General features: G+C 41.4%; 1 protein-coding gene across 3 annotated transcripts in view; it reads right to left on the bottom strand.

Moving 5' to 3' along the window:
* The window catches only part of sec22a (SEC22 homolog A, vesicle trafficking protein), a 41,446-nt gene that overhangs the window by 16,229 nt on the left and 1,343 nt on the right, over positions 1–23,874 (bottom strand). The window contains exons 2-3 of one of the 3 annotated variants that reach the window (XM_045704772.1): positions 4,378–4,500; positions 3,857–4,074 (exon numbers count right to left, since the gene is read on the bottom strand). In XM_045704772.1, the coding sequence (XP_045560728.1) occupies positions 3,857–4,074; positions 4,378–4,401 (242 nt within the window). In that variant the 5' untranslated portion in view covers positions 4,402–4,500. Of the gene's footprint in view, positions 1–3,856; positions 4,075–4,340; positions 4,501–23,874 lie in introns of all 3 variants that reach the window. The other 2 variants (XM_045704774.1, XM_045704773.1) reach the window with 2 other exon arrangements.

The raw sequence follows: 23,874 nt of genomic DNA, 5'->3' as shown, positions 1-23,874 counted from the left end.
TGGGTTTCTCACAAAAACGACAGGATTTGGCACAACCTTCCATCCAGCCAAATAATTTCCCAAAATGAACGAGACCCCCTTCACCGATAGGCTAGGCCTCACTCCAACAACAACGGAACCAGAAATAAGATCAGACTCAAGTTCCACATTATACAAAGGAACCTCGAGTTCCACATTATACAAAGGAACCTCCATGCCTTGTACTAACGCACTGTAACCAGTTGCTGAAATGTCAGACAAAGGCAAAACATCCTCCAAAATGAAGGACTGGGCTGCCCCCAGTGTCTTGCAGTATCTTCACCAGCTGCTTAAAAGCATTGCCACTCTGCAGAGACACAAACCTGTCTGAAATAAAGGGTTTATACACATCTGATCCAAAAAATGAAGAGATAAACAAATCCCAACCAGAGACTTAATGGGCTGGAGTGCCATCTCATTCTTCCATTTCAACTTAAGACAGAGACAGTAATGACAAACTGTTGGATACGAAAAACCAGTTCTGTCAATCTTTATCTTTGGGCTCTGTAAAAATGGACTGAAACCTTGCAGCAGGATGCGACTTCTCTGTATTGCTTTTTGCATGGGGATAACTACTGGGTGCTTTGTGAAGATACTTGTGTCTCAACAAACACATCTGCAAGAATTGCAGCTTTCTCAAGAGTGAGATCCTTGTGCTCATAAATTTAGAGGGGAAGGCAATTTAACTGCTCGAGAAGTAGGAGTGTCTTCAAATCCTCAAGGTCCTTGACCTCTTGAGAACCACAGCAGCGATCAAAAGACATGCTTGTTCCCCAGCGAACTCATCATGGCTTTGTGATTGTCTTTTGTAATTTACGGAACTATTGTCAGTATGCCTCTGGGACCAACTCGTAAGCCCGAAGTATAGCAGCTATACCAGTGTCAATATGAACTCTAGTCGGGAAATAAAGCAGCGTACACTTTGAGCCTTTCCCACAAGGACATATTGAGGAGCAGTGACCAAATATCTCAGCCATTTTAGGCATGTGGGAATCCCCTCAAACAAAGTAAAACCTACATCCACCTCTTTTCATTAAAAGGCAGTACAACCAGCTGTTCCGACCAAGATCAAACTGTTGAGAGCAAGACGGCCAGACTGGATTCGGAGTGCTTCCAGCTCTTTCAATCGAATGGCATGCACACGTTCTTATTGTTCTAGTCTGGCTGCACATTCTTGTCGTTTGGCTGCACGCTCATCTTGTCTTTCCCTGTGCTCTAACTCATTTATGTTCCTCCAATCTATCCCCACGTTTGCTTTCCTTTTCCTTGTGCTCAAGCTCTAATTTCTGTTCCTCCAATTTCACCTTAATTTCTAACTCCCTCAGCTGCACGTCTACGGGATGTACTCTACCACCCAGTACATCAACCTCTCCAGAAGGATTTCCTCCTCCACCAAAGCCGTACCGATCAAAGGACTACTGCTTTTGGATTGCCAGATACCAGTTTGATATAATGCTTTACAATATCGAGCAGATTAGCCTTCATAAATGTATCTAGCATCTCCCATGTAGGGTTTATTACAAATGCTTTCAACTTAGAGTCCATGGCCCTTTTTAAATTTTTATTAGCCTGTGTGTTTATACAACTTTCAAAATGATTCCACCAATCTTATAAGGGATGTCAGTGACAAACTACCACAAAAGTGTATTTTGAACACTCAAATATCTGGGCACAGCAGAGCTTCAGAGTAGGTGACTAGAGTGACTTCCATACTCATGGGAAACAATATCCCGGACGAGACCCAACTTTGTTACATTCCCCAGGAAACCTCCCCTCCCCCCAAAAACTGTTACTCAAACTAAAGAAGGAACTGACAACCAAAACCGGTGTGGTTTAAGAAAGGGTTCTAAAAGACACTCATAGGGCTGTCCACTGAAAGTTACATAACAACAACAACAACTGGGACCTAAAAGATAGCCACAAAAATTTGCCTAAGAAGCAAACCAAAAGAAAAACCCACCAAACTTAAAGACAGGAAACATTCCAAAAATGTGAAGCAAAACAAAATCAGATAAAGGATTGATTGTTAGAAATAAAAATAGGGATAGCCAATTAAAGGTGTTAACCCCCGGCATCTATCAAGACAACTAGAGTACTGGGCCAGCCACTCATAAATAGCACCAAGGCCAGCACAGGTGAAACACCTTACCACTAATGAGATGGCAACCAGCACAGGTGTAACACATACTGACTAACGAGGTCACCAATCGTGCATTCTATGCGCCAACAAGCTATACTTACACAAGTCCAACCTCACATAAATGGAAAAACCAAACCCTGTAACACCCTTGTCATGACGTTGGCCTGTGGGTAAGGTTTATGACCCCCCCCCCCTCCCCCCCCTCCCCCCATAAATACATTTCTCCCTTCCCCTCTCTGAATCTACTGAAGGACTTGAATAGCCTGTGTTAAATAGAGAGTCTGGGAACATCAAACAAATGGGGAAAGGTACCACATATTTAGTTAATAAAACCAGTTGGAAATATGCTTGATAACGTAATGAGTATGGATTTCATTTCAGTTGTCATCTGAGACATTATGATTGATGACAGGACGACAAACTGTACCTGGGAAAGTATCCACCCTCTAGTTATCAGAGTCACATGGAATTGTTATGCAATTGAAATGTTTGATATTGAAAATGTTTGTTAGGAGATGAAATGTAATTTTAGCTTCCAAACGAGAGAATTGGGTTTTCATAAGGAAAGTGCCCTGCTCGATCAGTGGCCCAACCCTGTGAAGAGACAGCGGTTATAAACGATGAAACACCTCCCTCCCCCTCTCCACTATATAATCCTTTGACGAAAAGATAACCACGTTGGTTCCAGTACGTGAGGTCTGCAGCCTCTATGTTAGAAGGACACACATGTCAAGAACAGAACTAAGCCAACCTCGGCGTGAGCTTTGGTGGCGAATGGTATGAACTTTGAGCTTATTCACTACAGAAGTGCTACTTCCTAGCCGTTGAGTTAGCAGCGGCCGCTGCTTACGTGGGCTAGGAAAGGACGGACGACGGATCCAGTCTAACAACCAGACGAAGATACCACCACGTATCCAATCGACCACCATTGACATTCTTCCGAAATCAGGGAGATCTGTTGGCCAACCCGGCCAGCATCTACGACCAATCTACCAAAGCGCAGCTCAGAGTAAATATTTATTGCATTTTCCTTTTCCAAATGGGCGGTAATTTACGATAGCATAGCTGCTGTTTCTCTGTTCCTAAATCTTCCCGCTCTTTCATTCAAGCCCAACCCCCTTTCCTTTGTGTAACCAGCCGTCATATCTGTTCCGTCTACCGGGACGTTTTCTGTATGACATCATTGTATTCTGTGTATTTGTAATTCTGTGTGATTAGTTAGGTATTTAGTAAATAAATAATTAAACCCAATTTTGTATTGCTGATTCAACTTGTTAGCCAGGGTTCGTGAAGATAGCCAAGAACTTACAACTTTCATTATGAGACTGAAAATAAAACAAGGGTTAATATTGACTGCTATCGATGTAAAATATTACAAAGTATTTTAAGAGTTTATTCGGAAGATAACGGCTCTATAAACGTTCTTCCGTGGTGCCCCGACTTTCTAGTTAATTACATTTACATGATTAGCTTAATCAGGTAATATTAATTACAGAGAAATCATTTTATAAGTTAGCATGTCATATCACTTAATACGGCATAGCCAAAGACACGACACCCTTTATGATTATGATTCAGTTGAATTATACTTAAGATAGCACAATGACTGGAAGTCTATGGGTAACGCTAGTTAGCAATTGGCCTAGCACTAGTTAGCAACTTCCTGAAGTATCCCATTAAGTGTGACTTGCAACTTACTTGATATTGTACTGTCCAGCCTTCAGAGTGCACCGGTCAGGGAACTGGCTGAGTTTCTTGGACAGTGCTTTGACTTGCTTCTTGGTTTCCTGAAGGCCTTTGTCCTGCTCGTAGTCTGTGGAGGCAGACAGGGGTAGACCGTCCACCACCCGCACCACAGAGGCAAACAAGACCATTGACATCATACAGCTGGCTAGCTCTACACACTCACTGGACACCTAAAAAAAAAAGGAAAAAAAAATAAAATAAAAATAATAAAAAAAAGAGGGAAAAATTGAACATGTTCATAGAGCATGATTGTGAATTCATTAGCATTCTGATAAAATAGGCCTAGTTTCACAGAATTGCCAGCATATCAATATTACCATAGCTATATCTAATTTACATTATTTTGGGTAGCCTTGTGTAACACTAGAATAGATCATAATAAATGGGACAACTGAAGTTAGTGCGGGACTAATCTCTGTCTGCCACGGTTCGGTACCTTGGATAGCAGTTTTTCAAAGTGCTAATAGCTTGACCTTGATCATGAATCTCAGTTCCATTACACATCAGTCATTGGAAGAAGGCGTCTTCTGTACGGGGGAGTTTTGTTAAAACCCTTGTGTGTTGTTCGGGTCTGTGGGACCCATTTTCAATGTTTACTAAAAGAAAAATGATACAATGAATAACCTGAGACTCATTGGCCTTGGCTCATTTTCTGTGAAGAACATGCAAAATAACACCCCCTTACATATTCATATTACATGTGTGGTGTTCGGGTCCAGTGGACCCGAGGGTAATAAAAGTGTGTATGTAGGTGAAAACAAGTAAAAATTAAACAAAGGTTTGCTGTGTGCCTTGACACTGTCTTCTTCCTCCCTGGGCCTGCTGTTCCAACATAGCACCAAGAACCTGTCTCCCGCTTTTCTCGCACTCTTTACCCTTTGTAGTGTGTGGAACTACACAATGTCTTGATGGGAACCTGCACAATGTTATTACAATATGTTGTAAAAAATAAAATAAAAATGCAGTATTTTCCCACACTAACCCAGCCAGGTGCAAATTGAGAGAGGGACACAAAACAGCTTGGCATGTGTGGCTCCTTAAAACCTCTAGGCTTGGTGGGACGTTAGCGTCCCACCTGACTAACATCCAGTGAAATTGCAGAGTGCAAAAATTCTAAATACACCATTCGTAATATTAAACATTCTTGTAAATATATGCATCTTACATACATGAAGGACACTTTTTGGCATTTGCTGTATGATCGATGAGAAACTCCATATTGCAAATGTACGGTCCCTTAGACGTCCGTGAATGTTTGTAAAATTCGCGGACAGCGGCGGGCCGTGCACCGGGGCCAGATCTTCCGGGAAGTCATCGAACGAAGTCTCTCGGACATTCGGGATTCCATTGTATAAAATGTTCACATTTTGGTAATTTTTCCGCTGTCCCAGTAAATTCCAGCAGATGGTGAATGGAATCTTATTGCAAATGTACAAAACATCAATCACGACATGGCCATTTCTCCTAAACGGAAAAGACTTCGAAGACGAAACTTAGTGAGCATAGGTTTGGCATAATGGGTAGTTAGCCCCGAACAAGATGGCGTCGAGGCCTCAACTCTTTTTGAGTTAAGGCCATTTTTATGAGATTAAAGGTCAAAAACTAAAATAGAGCACTAATTTGACCGCTTCACGTCAAAGTACATGAACCTACGGTGTCAGGAAAAAAAAGAACCAGACATTTATCTATCGTAATTTAAGAGAAATCGTACAATTAGTGATGTTAAAAAAAAAAGTTTTCCCAAAAGTTACAGATCCAGTTGCAGCGTGTTCAGACAAATCCGCTAAGGCAGGTTTCAGAGCTCTGCGAGATATGTGATTTTCTGAAATAACACATTCATTCAACCCTCTGTAAATAAGTCAGTTCTTAACCTCTTGACGGTCGCCTAGGATAGGGGGCGCCACAGCGCATTTTGAAAAAAAATTGTGCCCATTTTAAACGGCCTACTACTCAAACTCAGAAGCTAGGATATGCATATAATTAATACTTGTGGATAGAAAACACCCTAAAGTTCCTAAAACTGTTTGAATGGTGTCTGTGAGTATAACAGAACTCATATGGCAGTCAAAACCCCGACACAGATGGAAACAGGAAGTGGAATTCTGAATTGCGAACTCAACTTCATCACGTTGCCTATTAATTACACCGTGAGCTATGGTTCATTGAGCACTTCCTATTGCTTCCACTAGATGTCCCCAGTCTTTACAAAGTGAATGAGACGCTGTGGAACGTGGTCACACGGAGAGGGCCATCACCATTATGACGCCGGCGCCCCTGGTTACCCTCCCCTTTCGAAACGTTTTGAAACAATGCAATCGTCCCCCTCGAATCTTATTGGCTCTCGTTGAAAAACGCCTTGAAGATTTATGTTATACAACGTTTGAACGAACCTAAATGGGAAAAAAAAGCATTTTCTCGAAATGGCTGTGCCGCGTCCGACGGAGCATTTGGATCAGCCTTCAGACGCGCTAACAAGAACAAGCTCTTGGAACATAAGAGTAATTTTTTTCGAACGAAAATACATTTGTTGTGGACCTGGGATTCCTGGAAGTGCTTTCTGATGAAGACAACCAAAGGTAAGGGATTATTGACAATAGTATACAAGACTAGATGTGATATGCGATTGTTCCAAGATGGCGCTGACCTGTAACGTTAGCCTATTTTTCAGAGTATCGCATCCCCTTTCATCGCAAAGTATGATTACCCAGTAAAGTTAATTTTAAATCTGGCATTACATGTGCTTTCAAGAGATATTCATCTATAAATCTTAGAATGACAATATTACATTTTAAAAATGTTTTCGAATAGTAATTTAGTAAATTGTAGCTCTGTTTCATCGGATGCATTTGAGGGAAAATAGTTAGTCAACGTTACGCACCGACGTAAAATGCTGTTTTTATATATAAATATCAACTTTATCGAACAAAAGAATGCATGTATTGTGTAACATGATGTCCTAGGAGTGTCATCTGATGAAGTTTGTAAAAGGTTAGTGCTGCATTTAGCTGTTTTTTGGTTATTTGTGATGCATGTGGTTGGTCGGAAAAAGGCTATGTGGCTACTTTTACGATATACTCTAACATAATCTAATGTTTTGCTTTTGCTGTAAAGCCTTTTTGAAATCGGACAACGTGGTTCGATTCAGGAGAGGTGCATCTATAAAACAATATAATTTGAAAATAAATTTTAAAAAAATATTACATTTTGTTATGCTAATGGCGATATGATTTTTCGCTGGATGTCCGAGGCCGCACAGGGGTTAATGTAAAGACTTAACTCAATATTCTATAAGAGCCTACCCCAATGAGGATATGTGTTCACTTTCAGCTTCCTGTGTCAATGGTGAAGTGCCTTAAATTGGGGCCATAGGGGCTGTTTCTTAGGGTTAAAAAGGTCAGACCTTTCCAAAACTTAATGTGTGATTAGGCAACCCTCCTGAACTGTAAATCAGTCATTTCTCCCAACAGATGTCAAAGAAAAAAATAAAACACACACACAAAGGATGGAGTGAGACAGTGCGGGGCTTGAAGACACACCAAGCCCGCAATGGCATTACCATAATCTCTAGGCTGGGCCGAGTTCAACGAGATACCCCGCTTGACCGTAGCTCGCGCAGTCCGAGCGCAGCGACCGTGAAAAAAAGTAGGCCCATAATGAAGCCTGGACCTAAATTTCAAGTGCTTTTGGGTGACAGCGAGAGAACCGTTAGGGTTAGAAGCACAATTCGACCTCAGGAACGTTCCTGAGGTCCTCCCGATCTGTGCAAGCCTAACCTTGACCGTGTGGCATTAACCCTTAACAGTGAAAAGAAGGTGTTTACATCAAACAGTTTGCAATGACTTCTCTCCCCATAGGAATACATTGCCTCTTCCCCGTAATTCAACATGAAGCCTATGTGGGTTATGACTGCCTTATGAACCTGTCTCCGATGACAATTCATCAGGCCACTATGAGGTCTGCCTGTGTTGATTCTAAGCTTCCTGGAGCAACCAGAAGGTTAAATTCACCCTAAAGGTGTTTTGATGTACCAAACCTGCAGTTTGAAATAAAAATATATAATAATCACTGCATTCAACCCTGTGTAAATCAGTCAGTTCTTAACGTAGACTTTAAACTCAGAATTCTGTAAAAGCCCAATGAGGATGTGTTTACATTAAGCTTCCTGTGCCAACCGGAAGTGCCTTTAATTGGGGTCAAAGGGGCTCTTTCGAAGGGTTAAAAAAGTCACATCTTTCCAAAACTTCAAATATGTGATTAGGCAACCCACATGAACTGTAAATCAGTCATTAATCCCATCAGATTTCCAAGGAAAGCTCACACACAAAACACAGCAAGGACGGAGTGACAGTGTGGGGCTTAGAGACACAGAGCCTGCAATAGTTACCTTTGTTCGAACTGTCAAAGAACCGTCAGACCTAGAGTTCTGAAACTTTAGAAACCTGTTCTAGAGCTCAAGTCGATAGTGCACGGTGAGTTATGTGGCTCTAGAAGGTTCTCAGACTGAGAAACAGCCTCGTACATTTGCAATAACTTCAATTCATTATGGCCATCACAAAAATGACAACATTTAGAAAAGTCCCAGAGTCGCAAGACTAGGTGCATTGAAACCGCCTCGGCCCATAGACGGACCCTAACGTTTCTGTCTGATAGCTCATTCAAGGACCCCGTAGTAACGCCCGGAAAAATTTGGATTTTCAGCTCCAATTAAGGTCACTGCTTGGGCTCAAATTGACCTATCGAGCCAAAACTTGGAATTCGGGGGTCGCCTCAGCTAGGCCTACACAATGTCAGAACTGGACCCGCAACTAGAACGTAACTACGTGTTTTATGTTTTTATTATGGTTTAAACAGAAGGCACTGTGAATTTTGGGCCTGCTCTGAAATATGTGATAGTTGGCTTCTAAACGAGTTGGAAAAAGTGGGTGTGGTGTCAGTTTAGTGTCAGAATGATAGCTAATTGATTGATGGACGGTGACTTGCTGGCTGACTTTTGTCCATTTGTAATATGTTTAACCTGATATGATAGGGGGCAGCATTTTCACGACCGGATAAAAAAAAAAAAACGTACCCAATTTAAACTGGTTACTACTCTTGCCCAGAAACGAGAATATGCATATCATTAGTAGATGTGGATAGAAAACACTAAAGTTTCTAAAACTGTTTGAAATGGTGTCTGTGTATAACAGAACTCATATGGCAGGCAAAAACCTGAGAAAATTCCAAGCAGGAAGTGGAAAGTCTGAGAATTGCGCGTTCACACGAGCACGCAGTTTTTTCTTGTCCTCCTTGAATGAATACACTATTGTCGGGTTGGAATATTAGCGCAATTTTACATAAAAAATACCATGTAAATTGACTTTAAAACAGCGTTTGACATGCTTCTAAGTACGGTAAAGGAACTTTGACTTTTTGTGTCTCGAATTGCGCTCGCGCATTACCCTTTGGATAGTTACCTGAACGCACAAACAAAACGGAGGTATTTGGACATAACTATGGATTATTTCGAACAAAAACAACATTTCTTGTGGAAGTAGCAATCCTGGGAGTGCATTCTGACGAAGATCAGCAAAGGTAATACAATATATTTCTAATACTAATTCTGAGTTTAGGTTGCCTCGAACTTGGCGGGTGTCTGAACAGCCGTGATGGCGAGCTATGTACTCAGAATATTGAAAAATGTGCTTTCGCTGAAAAGCTATTTTAAAATCTGTCACAGTGATTGCTTAAAGGAGTTCTGTATTTATAATTCTTAAAATAATTATGTATTTTGTCAACGTTTATGATAAGTATTTTTGTAAATTCACCGGAAGTTTTTGGTGGGAATACATTTTCTGAACATCACGCGCCAATGTAAAAAGCTGTTTTTGGATATAAATATGAACTTGATTGAACAAAACATACATGTATTGTATAACATAACGTCCTAGGAGTGTCATCTGAGGAAGATCAAAGGTTAGTGCTTCATTTAGCTGTGTTTTGGGTTTTATTGACATATATGCTTGCTTGGAAAATGGCTGTGTGGTTATTTTGGTCTATGTACTCTCCTAACATAATCTAATGTTTTGCTTTCACTGTAAAGCCTTTTTGAAAATCGGACAACGTGGTTGGATTCAGGAGAGGTTTATCTTTCAAATAGTGTAAAATAGTCGTATGTGTGAAAAATGTAAATTATTGGATGAGGTTTTTGTATTTCGCACCATGCGATCCCATTGGCTGTTGGCTAGGGGTTCCGCTAGCGGAACGCCTAGATGTAAGAGGTTAAACAAACAGTGATAGACCATCACCAAATTGACATTCTGAAATCAACACCAACGAGCGATGGAGAGGAACCAGAATCACTGCCCGGCCATCCTGAGTTCATCGGGCCAGTCAATTTCGCATTCCTGCAGTATTTTTGAGCATGGCAAATTCGTGATGGTAAATGCCCATTGAAAGATATTGCAAATGGACCGCCGTGTGCCTGGAACAGGTTACCAGGAGACCTTTTTTAAAAAAATGGCTTTTAATGCCTTTAGGGAGGTGCAAGAGGTCCACGGTTGGGTAGGGAGCACCCCCCACCCGTGCCCATCCAATAGGGGGTGCCCCTGGAGATTTTTGAAGTTTATAAAATAAAATAAAAATCATAAAAGAAAACTTACTCCCTCATCATTCATGACAAATAGACCATCTAGGTTGATTCATGGCTTAACATAGTGCTATATATATATATATATATATATATATATATATCATTTGGGCAGTATAAATGCCATTTGGACATGGTTCACTGACTTTTGGGTTTGGAAACTGACTTCCTATGATCGTACATGGCAAACGGACATAACATCCTGATTTAGCACTTTCAATACTTTCACATTGCATTTGGCAATGGTTCACTGACTTTTGACTTCCTATGAAATCATATTGCAAATGGACAAAAAAAAAAGTTGTAATTTTTTTTTACAAAAGCATGTTCATACAGATTTTATACATGTATAATTGACAAAACTTTTTTGAAATAATAAAAAAATATATATATAAAAATAGCAAGAATTTCAGAAAACGGTCCAGAAGGCACTAATTAAGGGGGTGATAAGTTTTTGAAAAAAAAAAAAAATTCAAAATTTGACCCTTGGGTCTTGATGTGCATTTGCAATATGAAAATTTACAGTGGAGCGTGCTCGCCATCTATTGGATTTTTTCTGTGTTACACATTGGCATTTGCAATATGTTTTGAATGAAACATCACGAAAGTCAGAAATAGCAATAAAATAATCAATTACCTTTGAAGATCTTCTTTTGGCAATACAAAAAGGTCCAACCTTCACAATAAATGGTCGTTTTGTTTGATGAAATCCATTTTTATAGCCTAACACGAAGCATTTTGTAAACGGCTTGTGTCATGAATTCCGTCTCCTTCAACTTCCGACGAAACAGTCGATGTAATTACTCACACTAAACGTACATTTATCTAGTCATGGTTGGTTTCATTGCAATCCTCTGTTTGTTAGTAACACAACCATACATGATGGTTCTTTTTGCGGGACGTATTGACCGAAAGGAACTGATTTGAACACACCAAACAATGACCACATTGCGCGCCAATGATATGACCAGTGCTTTGTTGATTGACTATTTCGGCCCAATGACCACTGATCGTCTTGAAATCTAGCTTGGTAGATAGCCAATGAGCTGAGGTAAACTGCAATATCTAATGGTTATATCCGGGAAGACCAGCTCTTGAAGCGAAAGTCGAGTGTAACACAGCCGTTCGCCATTGAAATTTCTACCTGAAGGAGCCACGTTGTTTGTGCTTAGCAGTATTGAGTTGAGATCAAACCAGTCGGCAAGAAAAAAAATGTAATAAGTAAATGTCAAATTGGCTTTCTCCCTAACCATCGCACTACTGACCATATATACACACACACACACACATTAATAAACACGTCCACCAAAAAAAAAGAGGGCAAAATCTTGGCTTGCTTTATTGACTTTAAAAAAGCATGATTCTATTTGGCATGAAGGGCTATTCTACAAAATTCTCCAAAGTGGGCTTGGTGGTAAGGTGTATGACTTAATAAAATGTATGTACACAGAAAATAAATGTGCAATAAAAATCAAACCAAAGAACAGAATTATTTTCACAATGTCGAGGTGTGAGACAAGGCTGCAGTTTGAGTTCAAACCTTTTCAACATTTATATCAATGAATTAGCAGACATGTTGGACCATTCTCCAGCCCCAGGACTCACACTATTTGACACAGAGGTGAAATACCTGCTATATGCTGATGACTTGGTACTTCTATCACCAACCAAAGAAGGTCTTCAACAGAACATTAATATTCTAGAGCAATATTGCCATAATTGGGCCCTGGCAGTAAAATAAAAAAAAACGAAAATCATGATTTTCCAAAAGAAAACCAGATTTCAGAAATACAAATATAAATTCACCCTGAACAACACCATCATTGAACACACTAAAAATTACACCTACCTTGGTCTGACCATATCGGCATCGGGAAACTTTAATATGGCAGTGAATGCACTCAAAGAAAAAGCCCGCAGAGCATTGTATGCAATAAAAATGAAATCATTCAAAAATCAACATCCCAATTAGAATTTGGACCAAAATATTTGACAGTGTAATCCTACCAATAGCTCTTTACGGAAGTGAGGTTTGGGGGCCACTCAATAAACTGGACTTTAAAATGTGGGACAAACATCCAATTGAAGCCCTACATGCAGAATTCTGTCAGAAAATCCTACAACTCCAGAGAAATACACCAACTAATGCATGTAGGGCAGAATTGGTCCGCTTTCCAGTAATAATGAAAATACAGAAAAGATCATTTAAAATTTTGGCGACATCTAAATTCAAGTCCAAATTCAAGTCTGCAATTTAAAGCACTCCAAACCCAAGAGCTGAGCCCAGAAACGAGCCCTCTCAGTCAGCTGGTGTTGGACCTCACCAACCAAGCGGACACCAGCACTGCTTCAAAAGAAAGAATTCAAATAAACAAAATCATTAACCAAATCAAAGGACTCATATTTACAACATTGGAAAAATAAAACAAAACCCCAAAGCCGACTAAATTGCTATCTGACCCTAAACAGAGAATATGAATTGGCTGATTATCTCCACTCTGTCAGAGATACAAAGCAGAGAGAGATCCTTACCAAGTACAGGCTGAGTGACCACCGATTGGCAATAGAAACCGGCAGACATAAAAAGACATGGCTACCCAAAAGAGGAGCATGTATGTGGTCACTGCACGACAAGGGAGGTAGAGACAGATGCACTTTCTCCTTTACTGTGATAAATATTCCTCACAAAGAGATTCCTTATCCTCTCTGGGCTAGGCGGGACGAATTCGTCCCACGTACTCAACAGCCAGTTGAATCCTGTGGCGCGTTATTCAAATACCTTAGAAATGCTATTACTTAAATTTCTCAAACATATGACTATTTTACACCATTTTAAAGACAAGACTCTCGTTAATCTAACCACACTGTCCGATTTCAAAAAGGCTTTACAACGAAAGCAAAACATTAGATTATGTCAGCAGAGTACCCAGCCAGAAATAGACACCTATTTTTCAAGCTAGCATATAATGTCACATAAACCCAGAAGACAGCTAATGCAGCACTAACCTTTGATGATCTTCATCAGATGACACACCTAGGACATTATGTTACACAATACATGCATGTTTAGTTCAATCAAGTTCATATTTATATAAAAACCAGCTTTTTACATTAGCATGTGACGTTCAGAACTAGCATACCCCCCGCAAACCTCCGGTGAATTTACTAAATTACTCACGATAAACGTTCACAAAAAAACAATTATTTTAAGAATTATAGCTACAGAACTCCTTTGTGCAATCGAGGTGTCCGATTTTAAAATAGCTTTTCGGTGAAAGCACATTTTGCAATATTCTCAGTAGATAGCCCAGCCATCACGGCTAGCTATTTAGACACCCACCAAGTTTAGCCCTGACCAAAGTCAGATTTACTATTACAAAAGTTTGATTACCTTTGATGTTCTTCGTCAGAATGCACTCCCAGGACTGCTACTTCAATAACAAATGTTGGTTTGGTCCAAAATAGTCCATCGTTATATCCAAATAGCGGCGTTTTGTTTGTGCGTTCTAGACACTATCCGAAGTGTAAATAAGGGTCACGAGCATGGCGCAATTCGTGACAAAACATTTAAATATTCCATTACCGTACTTCGAAGCATGTCAACCGCTGTTTAAAATCCATTTTTATGCCATTTTTCTCGTAAAAAAAGCGATAATATTCCGACCGGGAATCTGCGTTTAAGTAAACAGAGGAAAGAAAACAAAGCATTCGGTCGACGTGGGCACGCGCCTGAGTCTCACAGTACTGTAACCAGCCACTACCCAAACGCGCTACTTTTTTTCAGCCAGAGCCTGCAAAGCCACGATTCAGCTTTTTGCCGCCTTCTGAGAGCCTATGGGAGCCGTAAGAAGTGTCACGTTATAGCAGAGATCCTCAGTCTTCAATAAACAGAGGCAAGAAGAACGACACCTTGTCAGACAGGCCACTTCCTGCATGAAATCTTCTCAGGTTTTGGCCTGCCATATGAGTTCTGTTATACTCAGACACCATTCAAACAGTTTTAGAAACTTTAGGGTGTTTTCTATCCATATGTAATAAGTATATGCATATTCTAGTTACTGGGCAGGAGTAGTAACCAGATTAAAAAACGTACCCGATTTATCCAGCCGTGTCAATACTGCCCCCTAGCCCTAACTGGTTATTTACAGAAATGACTACATTTATTCCAAATTTGAACTTATTAAACCCAGAGGAAAAACTCAAAATACTCATGGGCGAAGGAGTAATGGCTCCTCTTGCAGCCAAATATGTATTTGCCTGCCATAGCCTGAGGGACACTGAATAATATAATCTGCACAGTAAGCAGTAACTTACTTATTATTACTATTATTGTTGTTAATCATTCCAAATAGTAGCAGTATGGGTGGTAATGGTAATGATAGCAGTTTAGTGATGGTGATGGTAGTAGTAGTGGTAATGATAGTAGTTGTAGTACTGATGTAATGGTGAAGATGACCGTTATTAAGTTATTGATTCATTTTCCATATTTCAATTTATTACATTGTACTATTTTGTTATTCTTTTTATTCAATTTTGTATTATTATTATTCACTGCCATTTTATATTATTATCTGTTATTGTTTATAATTGTATTACAACGTTGTTGCTTTGGCAATATTGACAATGTTTTTCATGCCAATAAAGCAGTTTGAATTTGAATTCATTTTCCCCTATATTATCGAAAGAATTATAGCGAGTAAATCTGGAAAATTAAAGGCAAAGTCCAGATATACAGATCTACACGATATTATTGACGAAATTGATAGAGAAAGTGACACTGAGTTACCCCCGCCCGGCTAGGTGTGAAGTCTGTCAAAGAAGCAGAGGTGGGGAAGAGAAACCTGCAATCAGAGAGGAGGGTCGTTGGCACTCTGTGCTGGAGGATGTGGCGCCACCACCTCCAATATTTAGACCGAAAAGGCCACCAGGACCTCAACTGGACATGACCCATGCAACTTTTTCAGCTGTTTTTCCACCGTCAGTTGTTGATTCCCAGGTGTTGAACACTAATAAGTATGGTGCTAAGAAGCAGGCAGGTAAGAAAGAGGGATGGAAGCCCATTTCCATGTCAGATCTTTTTTGTTACCTGTCAATGGTCATTTACATGGGTCTTGTGAAGCTGAAAACCCTGAAAGACTACTGGAAAACTACTTCCCTCTATCAACCGCCTTTCCCCTCCACTGTCATGCAAAAGGTTTCTGACAATCTCACAGGCACTTAATATCAGTGACCCAGAAGTTGATAAGGACAACGCGAAGAAGCGAGACACAGCAAGGTTTGATAGAGGTTATATTTTGCAGAGCCTATCACAGTGTGGTTGAGGCCTGCAAGACCTATTTTCAGCCCGTCCAGAAACTTTCCATCGATGAGAGGATGGTAGCCTCAAAAGGCCAGAATAGGCCTAAAACAATACATGTGTAATAAACCAACTAAATGGGGCTACAAACTGTTTGTTTTGGCTGATTCTGCGTGTGCATACACGTGCAATTTTTTTGTTGAGGGGAAAAGCAGTTTTGCGACCGGTAAAGGACTCAGTTATGGAGTTTCGATTTTCAACTGCTGGGGAAGGGCTACAAACTTTTTGTGGACAACTTCTACACAAGCCCTACCCTGTTCACAGACCTGAGGAAGCTGGATGTGTGGGCTTGTGGCACCATTCGGACCAACAGTGGGCTTTCCGAAAACCAAGGCAAATGACATGCCTAAGCGGGCTGAGCGGGGTACCATGAGATGGATTTGCCAAGATGGTCTGCTCTTTCTGAAGCGGATGGATACCAGAGAGGTGCTCATGTGCACCATTATCCACAAGTCCTTCAGTGGCGATCACGTCGTCAGGCGTGTGAAGGGCGCTACTGGGGCACGGACCACCAAAAATGTACCCATTCCTGCAGCCATACAGGATTACAACAAGGGCATGGGAGGTGTGGACCTGTCAGACACGCTGATAGGTTACTACAATGTTCTCCACAAGACAATGAAATGGTACAAGACATTTTTCTATAATTTCATCGACATTGCTGTGGTGAATGCCTTCATCCTCCAGAAGGAAATGGCTAAAAGCTGTGGACAGCCCCCCCATCTCACAGCTAGCCTTCCGAGAGCAGCTCATCCAGGAGCTTGCTTGCTACAGGAAGTCCACTGCAGCACCTTCTGTCCCCTCTACCTCTGTCCTTTCTGCTCCAACCAGTGGTGTTCACCTGCCCAGATTCATCTCTGCAGGCATGAATGTGCCTCAGGGCAAAAAGGGCACAGTAGGGAGGCGTCGTTGTGCGCTTTGTCACAGGAAATGCCCCATCACCTACACCACTTGTTCAGTAACCCTCTGCTTTACAGCAGAAAGAGACTGCTATGGGGCATGGCATCAGTAGCACAATATTGTGTAGAGGACTGAGGGTCTTCACAATATTGTACTTTGAATGTGTGTAAATAGTACCCTTGTTAATTCAAATTTTTTCAAATTTCCCTTTTTTTTGGGGGGGGGTGTTAGAATAGCATTTTGTATATAGTTATTTACTTCAAAAAGTATCACTTCGGCCACATCTGGGAAACTTGTGTAGGACACCTGGGTGACTACATGCTCACCCATTCCTGAATAGAGGTCGACCGATTAATCGGAATGGCCGATTAATTAGGGCCGATTTCAAATTTGTGTAACAATCAATTTTTTTTACACCTTTATTTAACTAGGCAAGTCAGTTAAGAACACATTCTTATTTTCAATGACGGCCTAGGAACGGTGGGTTAACCTGTTAGGGATAGGGGGCAGTATTTACACGGCCGGATAAAAAAACGTACCCGATTTAATCTGGTTATTACTACTGCCCAGAAACTAGAATATGCATATAATTATTGGCTTTGGATAGAAAACACCCTAAAGTTTCTAAAACTGTTTGAATGGTGTCTGAGTATAACAGAACTCATATGGCAGGCAAAAACCTGAGAAGATTCCTTACAGGAAGTGGCCTGTCTGACCATTTCTTGGGCTTCTACACTCTCTTTATTGAAAACTTAGGATCTCTGCTGTAATGTGACACTTCCTACAGCTCCCATAGGCTCTCAGAAGGCGGGAAAAAGCTGAATGATGTCTTTGCAGGCCATGGCTGAAAAACATTAGCGCCTTTGGTAAGTGGTATATCAGAGGACCATGAGACTGAGGCGGGTGCACCGGCGACCCCATGTTTTTATATTCTCTCTTTGAAAGTAAACAGGGTTTCCCGGTCGGAATATTATCGCTTTTTTTACGAGAAAAATGGCATAAAATTGATTTTAAACAGCGGTTGACATGCTTCGAAGTACGGTAATGGAATATTTAGAAATTGTCACGAAACGCGTCGGGCGCATCACCCTTCTTTACCCTTCGGATAGTGTCTTGAACGCACGAACAAAACAGAGGATATTTGAACATAACTATGGATTATTTTGAACCAAACCAACATTTGTTATTGAAGTAGAAGTCCTGGGAGTGCATTCTGACGAAGAACAGCAAAGGTAATCAAATTTTTCTTATAGTAAATCTTACTTTGGTGAGGGCTAAACAGCTAGCCCGTGATGGCTGGGCTATCTACTCAGAATATTGCAAAATGTGCTTTCACCGTAAAGCTATTTTAAAAATCGGACATAGCGATTGCATAAAGGAGTTCTGTATCTATAATTCTTAAAATAATTGTTAGGATTTTTGTGAACGTTTATCGTGAGTAATTTAGTAAATTCACCGGAAGTTTGCGGTGGGTATGCTAGTTCTGAACGTCACATGCTAATGTAAAAAGCTGTTTTTTGATATAAATATGAACTTGATTGAACAAAACATGCATGTATTGTACAACAATGTCCTAGGATTGTCATCTGATGAAGATCAAAGGTTAGTGCTGCATTTAGCTGTGGTTTGGGTTTATGTGACATTATATGCTAGCTTGAAAAATGGGTGTCTGATTATTTCTGGCTAGGTACTCTCCTGACATAATCTAATGTTTTGCTTTCGTTGTAAAGCCTTTTTGAAATCGGACAGTGTGGTTAGATTAACGAGAGTCTTGTCTTTAAAATGGTGTAAAATAGTCATGTTTGAGAAATTGAAGTAATAGCATTTCTAAGGTATTTGAATAACGCGCCACGGGATTCCACTGGCTGTTGAGTAGGTGGGAAGATTTCGTCCCACATACCCTAGAGAGGTTAACTGCTTTGTTCAGGGGCAGAACGACAGATTTTTACCTTGTCAGCTCAGGGATTCGTTTTTGCAAACTTCCGGTTACTAGTCCAACGCTCTAACCACCTGCCTTACATTGCACTCCACGAGGAGCCTGCCTGTTACGCGAATGCAGTAAGAAGCCAAGGTAAGTTGCTAGCTAGCATTAAACTTATCTTATAAAAAACAATCAATCATACTCACTAGTTAACTACACATTGCTGATGATATTACTAGTTTATCTGGCCTGTCCTGCATATAATCGATGCGGTGCGCATTCGCGAAAAAGGACCGGCATTGCGCCAACGTGTACCTAACCATAAACATCAATGTCTTTCTTAAAATCAATCAATACACACGTATATATTTTTAAACCTGCATATTTAGCTAAAATAAATCCAGGTTAGCAGGCAATATTAACCAGGTGAAATTGTGTCACTTCTCTTGCGTTCATTGCACGCAGTGTCAGGGTATATGCAACAGTTTGGGCCGCCTGGCTCGTTGCGAACTAATTTACCAGAATTTTACGTAATTATGACATAACATTGAAGGCTGTGCAATGTATCAAATCAAATTCAAATCAAATCAAATGTAGCAGGAATATTTAGACTTAGGGATGCCACGTTTTGTTTGAGATGATAGTTTCCGGATTTAACCATATTAATGACCTAAGGCTCATATTTCTGTATGTTTATTATATTATAATTAAGTCTATGATTTGATAGAGCAGTCTGACTGAGCGGTGGTAGGCACCAGCAGGCTCGTAAGCATTCATTCAAACAGCACTTTCGTGCGTTTTGCCAGCAGCTCTTCACTGTGCTTCAAGCATTGCGCTGTTTATGACTTCAAGCCCATCAACTCCCAAGATTAGGCTGGTGTAACCGATGTGAAATGGCTAGCTAGTTAGCGGGGTGCGCGCTAATAGCGTTTCAAACGTCACTCGATCTGAGACTTGGAGTAGTTGTTCCCCTTGCTCTGCATGTGTAACGCTGCTTCGAGGGTGGCTTTTGTCGATGTGTTCCTAGTTCGAGCCCAGGTAGTAGCGAGGAGAGGGACGGAAGCTATACTGTTACACTGGCAATACTAAAGTGCCTATAAGAACATCCAATAGTCAAAGGTATATGAAATACAAATCGTATATAGAGAGAAATAGTCCAATAATAACTACAACCTAAATCTTCTTACCTGGGAATATTGAAGACTCATGTTAAAAGGAACCACCAGCTTTCATATGTTCTCATGTTCTGAGCAAGGCACTTAAACGTTAGCTTTCTTACATGGCACATATTGCACTTTTACTTTCTCCAACACTTTGTTTTTGCATTATATAAGCCAAATTGAACATGTTTCATTATTTATTTGAGGCTAAATAGATTTTATTGATGTATTATATTAAGTTAAAATAAGTGTTCATTCAGTATTGTTGTAATTGTCATTATTACAAAAAAATATTTTACAAAAAAAAAAAAAACAGGCCGATTAATCGGTATTGGCATTTGAGGTAGGAGAGATTGGAACAGAGAAGCTCCAGAGGAGACGGCTCTTTTTCGAGGAGCTGGGCAAGGCATTGGTAAGAACTCAAATCCAGAGGACCCCAGCTTCTGCAGCCATTGTGAGTAACATTCAGGAGGAGGATGCTGGCGCCCCATCCACCCGACCCACAGAACCAACACCACCAATACCAGAAGTGTGAGTGATGTTGCACACGTGTGCGTCTGACTCTCCTACCTTGGCCTGCTGAAACTAAGTAAAATTCCCGAACTAAGTTCTCATCATTCTAGATTGCAGCTGGTAGCAACAAGAAGTGCTGGGATGTGTGTGGACCAAAGAAGGACAGGAAGACACACAAAAAAAAGAAACATCCTCTCACTGTCAACTGCACTTATTTTCAGCAAACTTAACATGTGTAATTATTTCTATGAACATAAGACTCAAACTGAGACAAACTGAACAAGTTCCACAGACATGTGACCAACAGAAATGGAATAATGTGTCCCTGAAGGGGGGCGGGGTTCAAAATCAAAAGTAACAGTATCTGGTGTGGCCACCAGCTGCATTACATACTGCAGTGCATCTCCTCCTCATGGACTGCACCAGATTTGCCAGTACTTGCTGTGAGATGTTACCCCACTCTTCCACCAAGACACCTGAAAGTTGACAGACATTTCTGTGGGGGGGGGGGGGGGTCCGATGACGCTGCGACACCGCCCCAGACGGACCCTCCACCTCCAAATCGATCCTGCTCCAGAATAAAGGCCTCGGTGTAACGCTCATTCCTTTGACGATAAACGCGAATCCGATCATCACCCCTGGTGAGACAAAACCTCGACTTGTCAATGAAGAGCACTTTTTACCAGTCCTGTCTGGTTCAGCGACGGTGGTTTTGTGCCAATAGGCGATGTTGTTGCCGGTGATGTCTGGTGAGGACCTGCCTTACAACAGGCCTACAAGCCCTCAGTCCAGCCTCTCTCAGCCTATTGCAGACAGTCTGAGCACTGATGGAGGGATTGTGCGTTCCTGGTGTAACTCGGGCAGTTGTTGTTGCCATCCTGTAACTGTCCCGCAGGTCTGATGTTTGGATGTTCCGATCCTGTGCAGGTGTTGTTACACGTGGTCTGCCACTGCGAGGACGATCAGCTGTCTGTCCTGTTTCCTTGTAGTGCTGTCTTACACGTCTCACAGTAAGGACATTGCAATTTATTGCCTTGCCACATCTGCAGTCCTCATGCATCCTTGCAGCATGCCTAAGGCATGTTCATGCAGATGAGCAGGGACCCTGGGGATCCTAATTTGTGTTTTTCAGAATCAGTAGAAAGGCCTCTTTAGTCTCCTAAGTTCTCATAACTGTGACCTTAATTGCCTACCGTCTGTAAGCTCTTAAACATTCCACAGGTGCATGTTCATTAATTCTCAATTTGATTAATTTCACTATTATTTAACCGGGTAGGCTAGTTGAGAACAAGCTCTCATTTACAACTGCGACCTGGCCAAGATAAAGCAAAGCAGTGCGACAAACACCAGAGTTAGTTACATATGGAATAAACATAGTCAATAATACAAAAGAAAGTCTATATACAGTGTGTGCAAATGAGGTAAGATTAGGGAGGTAAGGCAATAAATAGGCCATAGTGGCGAAAAAAACAATAGAGCAATTTAACACTGGAGTGATAGATGTGCAGAAGATGAATGTGCAAGTAGAGATACTGGGATGCAAAATAAATAAATAACAGTATGGGGATGAGGTAGTTGGATGGGCTATGTACAGGTGCAGTAATCTGTGAGCTGCTCTGATAGCTGGTGCTTAAAGTTAGTGAGGGAAATTAGGAGTCTCCAGCTTCAGTGATTTTTGCAGTTCATTCCAGTCATTGGCAGCAGAGAACGGGAAGGAAAGGCAGCCCAATGAGGAATTGGCTTTGGGGATGACCAGTGAAAAATACCTGCTGGAGCGCGTGCTATGGGTGGGTGCTGCTATGGTGACCAGTGAGCTGAGATAAGGCGGGGCTTTACCTAGCAAAGATGGGTTTGGCAGTGGGTTTGGCAACGAATATGAAGCGAGGGCCAGCCAACGAGAGCATACAGGTCACAGTGGTGGGTAGTATATGGGGCTTTGGTAACAAAACAGATGGCACTGTGATAGACTACATCCAATTTGTTGAGTAGAGTGTTGAAGGCTATTTTGTAAATGACATCGAAGTCAAGGATCGGCAGGATAGTCAGTTTTACGAGGGTATGTTTGGCAGCATGAGTGAAGGATGCTTTGTTGCGAAATAGGAAGCAGATCCTAGATTTAATTTTGGATTGGAGATGCTTAATGTGAGTCTGGAAGGAGAGTTTACAGTCTAACCGGACAACTAGGCATTTGTCCGCATATTCTAAGTCAGAACCGTCCAGAGTATTGATGCTGGACGGGCGGGCAGGTGCAGGCAGCGATCGGTTGAAGAGCACGCATTTAGTTTTACTTGCATTTAAGAGCAGTTGGAGGCCACAGAAGGAAAGGTATGGCATTGAAGCTCGTCTGAAAGTTAGTTAACACAGTGTCCAAAGAAGGGCCAGAAGTATACAGAATGGTGTCGTCTGCGTAGAGGTGGATCAGAGAATCACCAGCAGCAAGAGCGACATCATTGATGTATACAGAGAAGAGAGTCTGAGAAGTAGTTGGTGAACCAGGCGAAGCAGTCATTTGAGAAACCAAGGCTGTTGAGTCTGCCGATAAGAATGTGGTGATTGACAGTCGAAAGCCTTGGCCAGGTCGATGAATACAGCTGCACAGTCTTGTCTCTTATCGATGCCGGTTATGATATCGTTTAGGACCTTGAGCGTGGCTGAGGTGAACCCATGACCAGCTCGAAAACCAGATTGCATAGCGGAGAAGGTACGGTGTGATTTAAAATGGTCGGTCAGCTGTTTGTTAACTTGGCTTTCGAAGACCTTAGAAAGGCAGGGTAGGATAGATATAAGTCTGTAGCAGTATGGGTCTAGAGTGCCTCCCCCTCCAATCTTTGGGAATCTCAGACGATACGAAAAAGAGGTTGAACAAGCTAGTAATAGGGGTTGCAACAATTTCGGTGGGTGATTTTAGAAAGAGAAGGTCCAGATTTTGCAGCTCTTTCAGAACATCAGCATTTGGGTGAAGGAGAAATGGGGGAGGTTTGGGCAAGTTGCTGTGGGGTGGTGCAGTGCTGTTGACCAGGGTAGCCAGGTGGAAAGCATGGCCAGCCGTAGAGAAATGCTAATTGAAATTCTCCATTATCGTGGATTTATCGGTGGTAACAGTGTTTCCTAGCAGGTGGGAGGAGGTGCTCTTATTCTCCATGGACTTTACAGTGTCCGATAACTTTTTGGAGTTTGTGCTACAGGATGCAAATTTCTTTTTTAAAAAGCTAGCCTTTGCGCTCCTAACTGCCTGTGTATACTGGTTCCTAACTTTCCTGAAAGGTATCATTTCGCGGGGGCTATTCGATGCTAATGCAGTCAGGTCTGGAGTGAACCAAGGGCTATATATGTTCCTGGTGCTACATTTTTGAATGGGGCATGATTGTTTAAGATGGTGAGGAAAGCACTTTTAAAGAACAACCAGGCATCCTCTACTGACAGAATGAGGTCAATATCCTTCCAGGATACCCGGGCCAGGTCGATTAGGAAGGCCTGCTCGCTGAAGTGTTTTAG

Source organism: Salmo salar, chromosome ssa21 (genome assembly GCF_905237065.1).
Source record: "Salmo salar chromosome ssa21, Ssal_v3.1, whole genome shotgun sequence".
NCBI lineage: Eukaryota > Metazoa > Chordata > Actinopteri > Salmoniformes > Salmonidae > Salmo > Salmo salar.
This window is presented reverse-complemented; position numbering and strand designations above follow the sequence as displayed.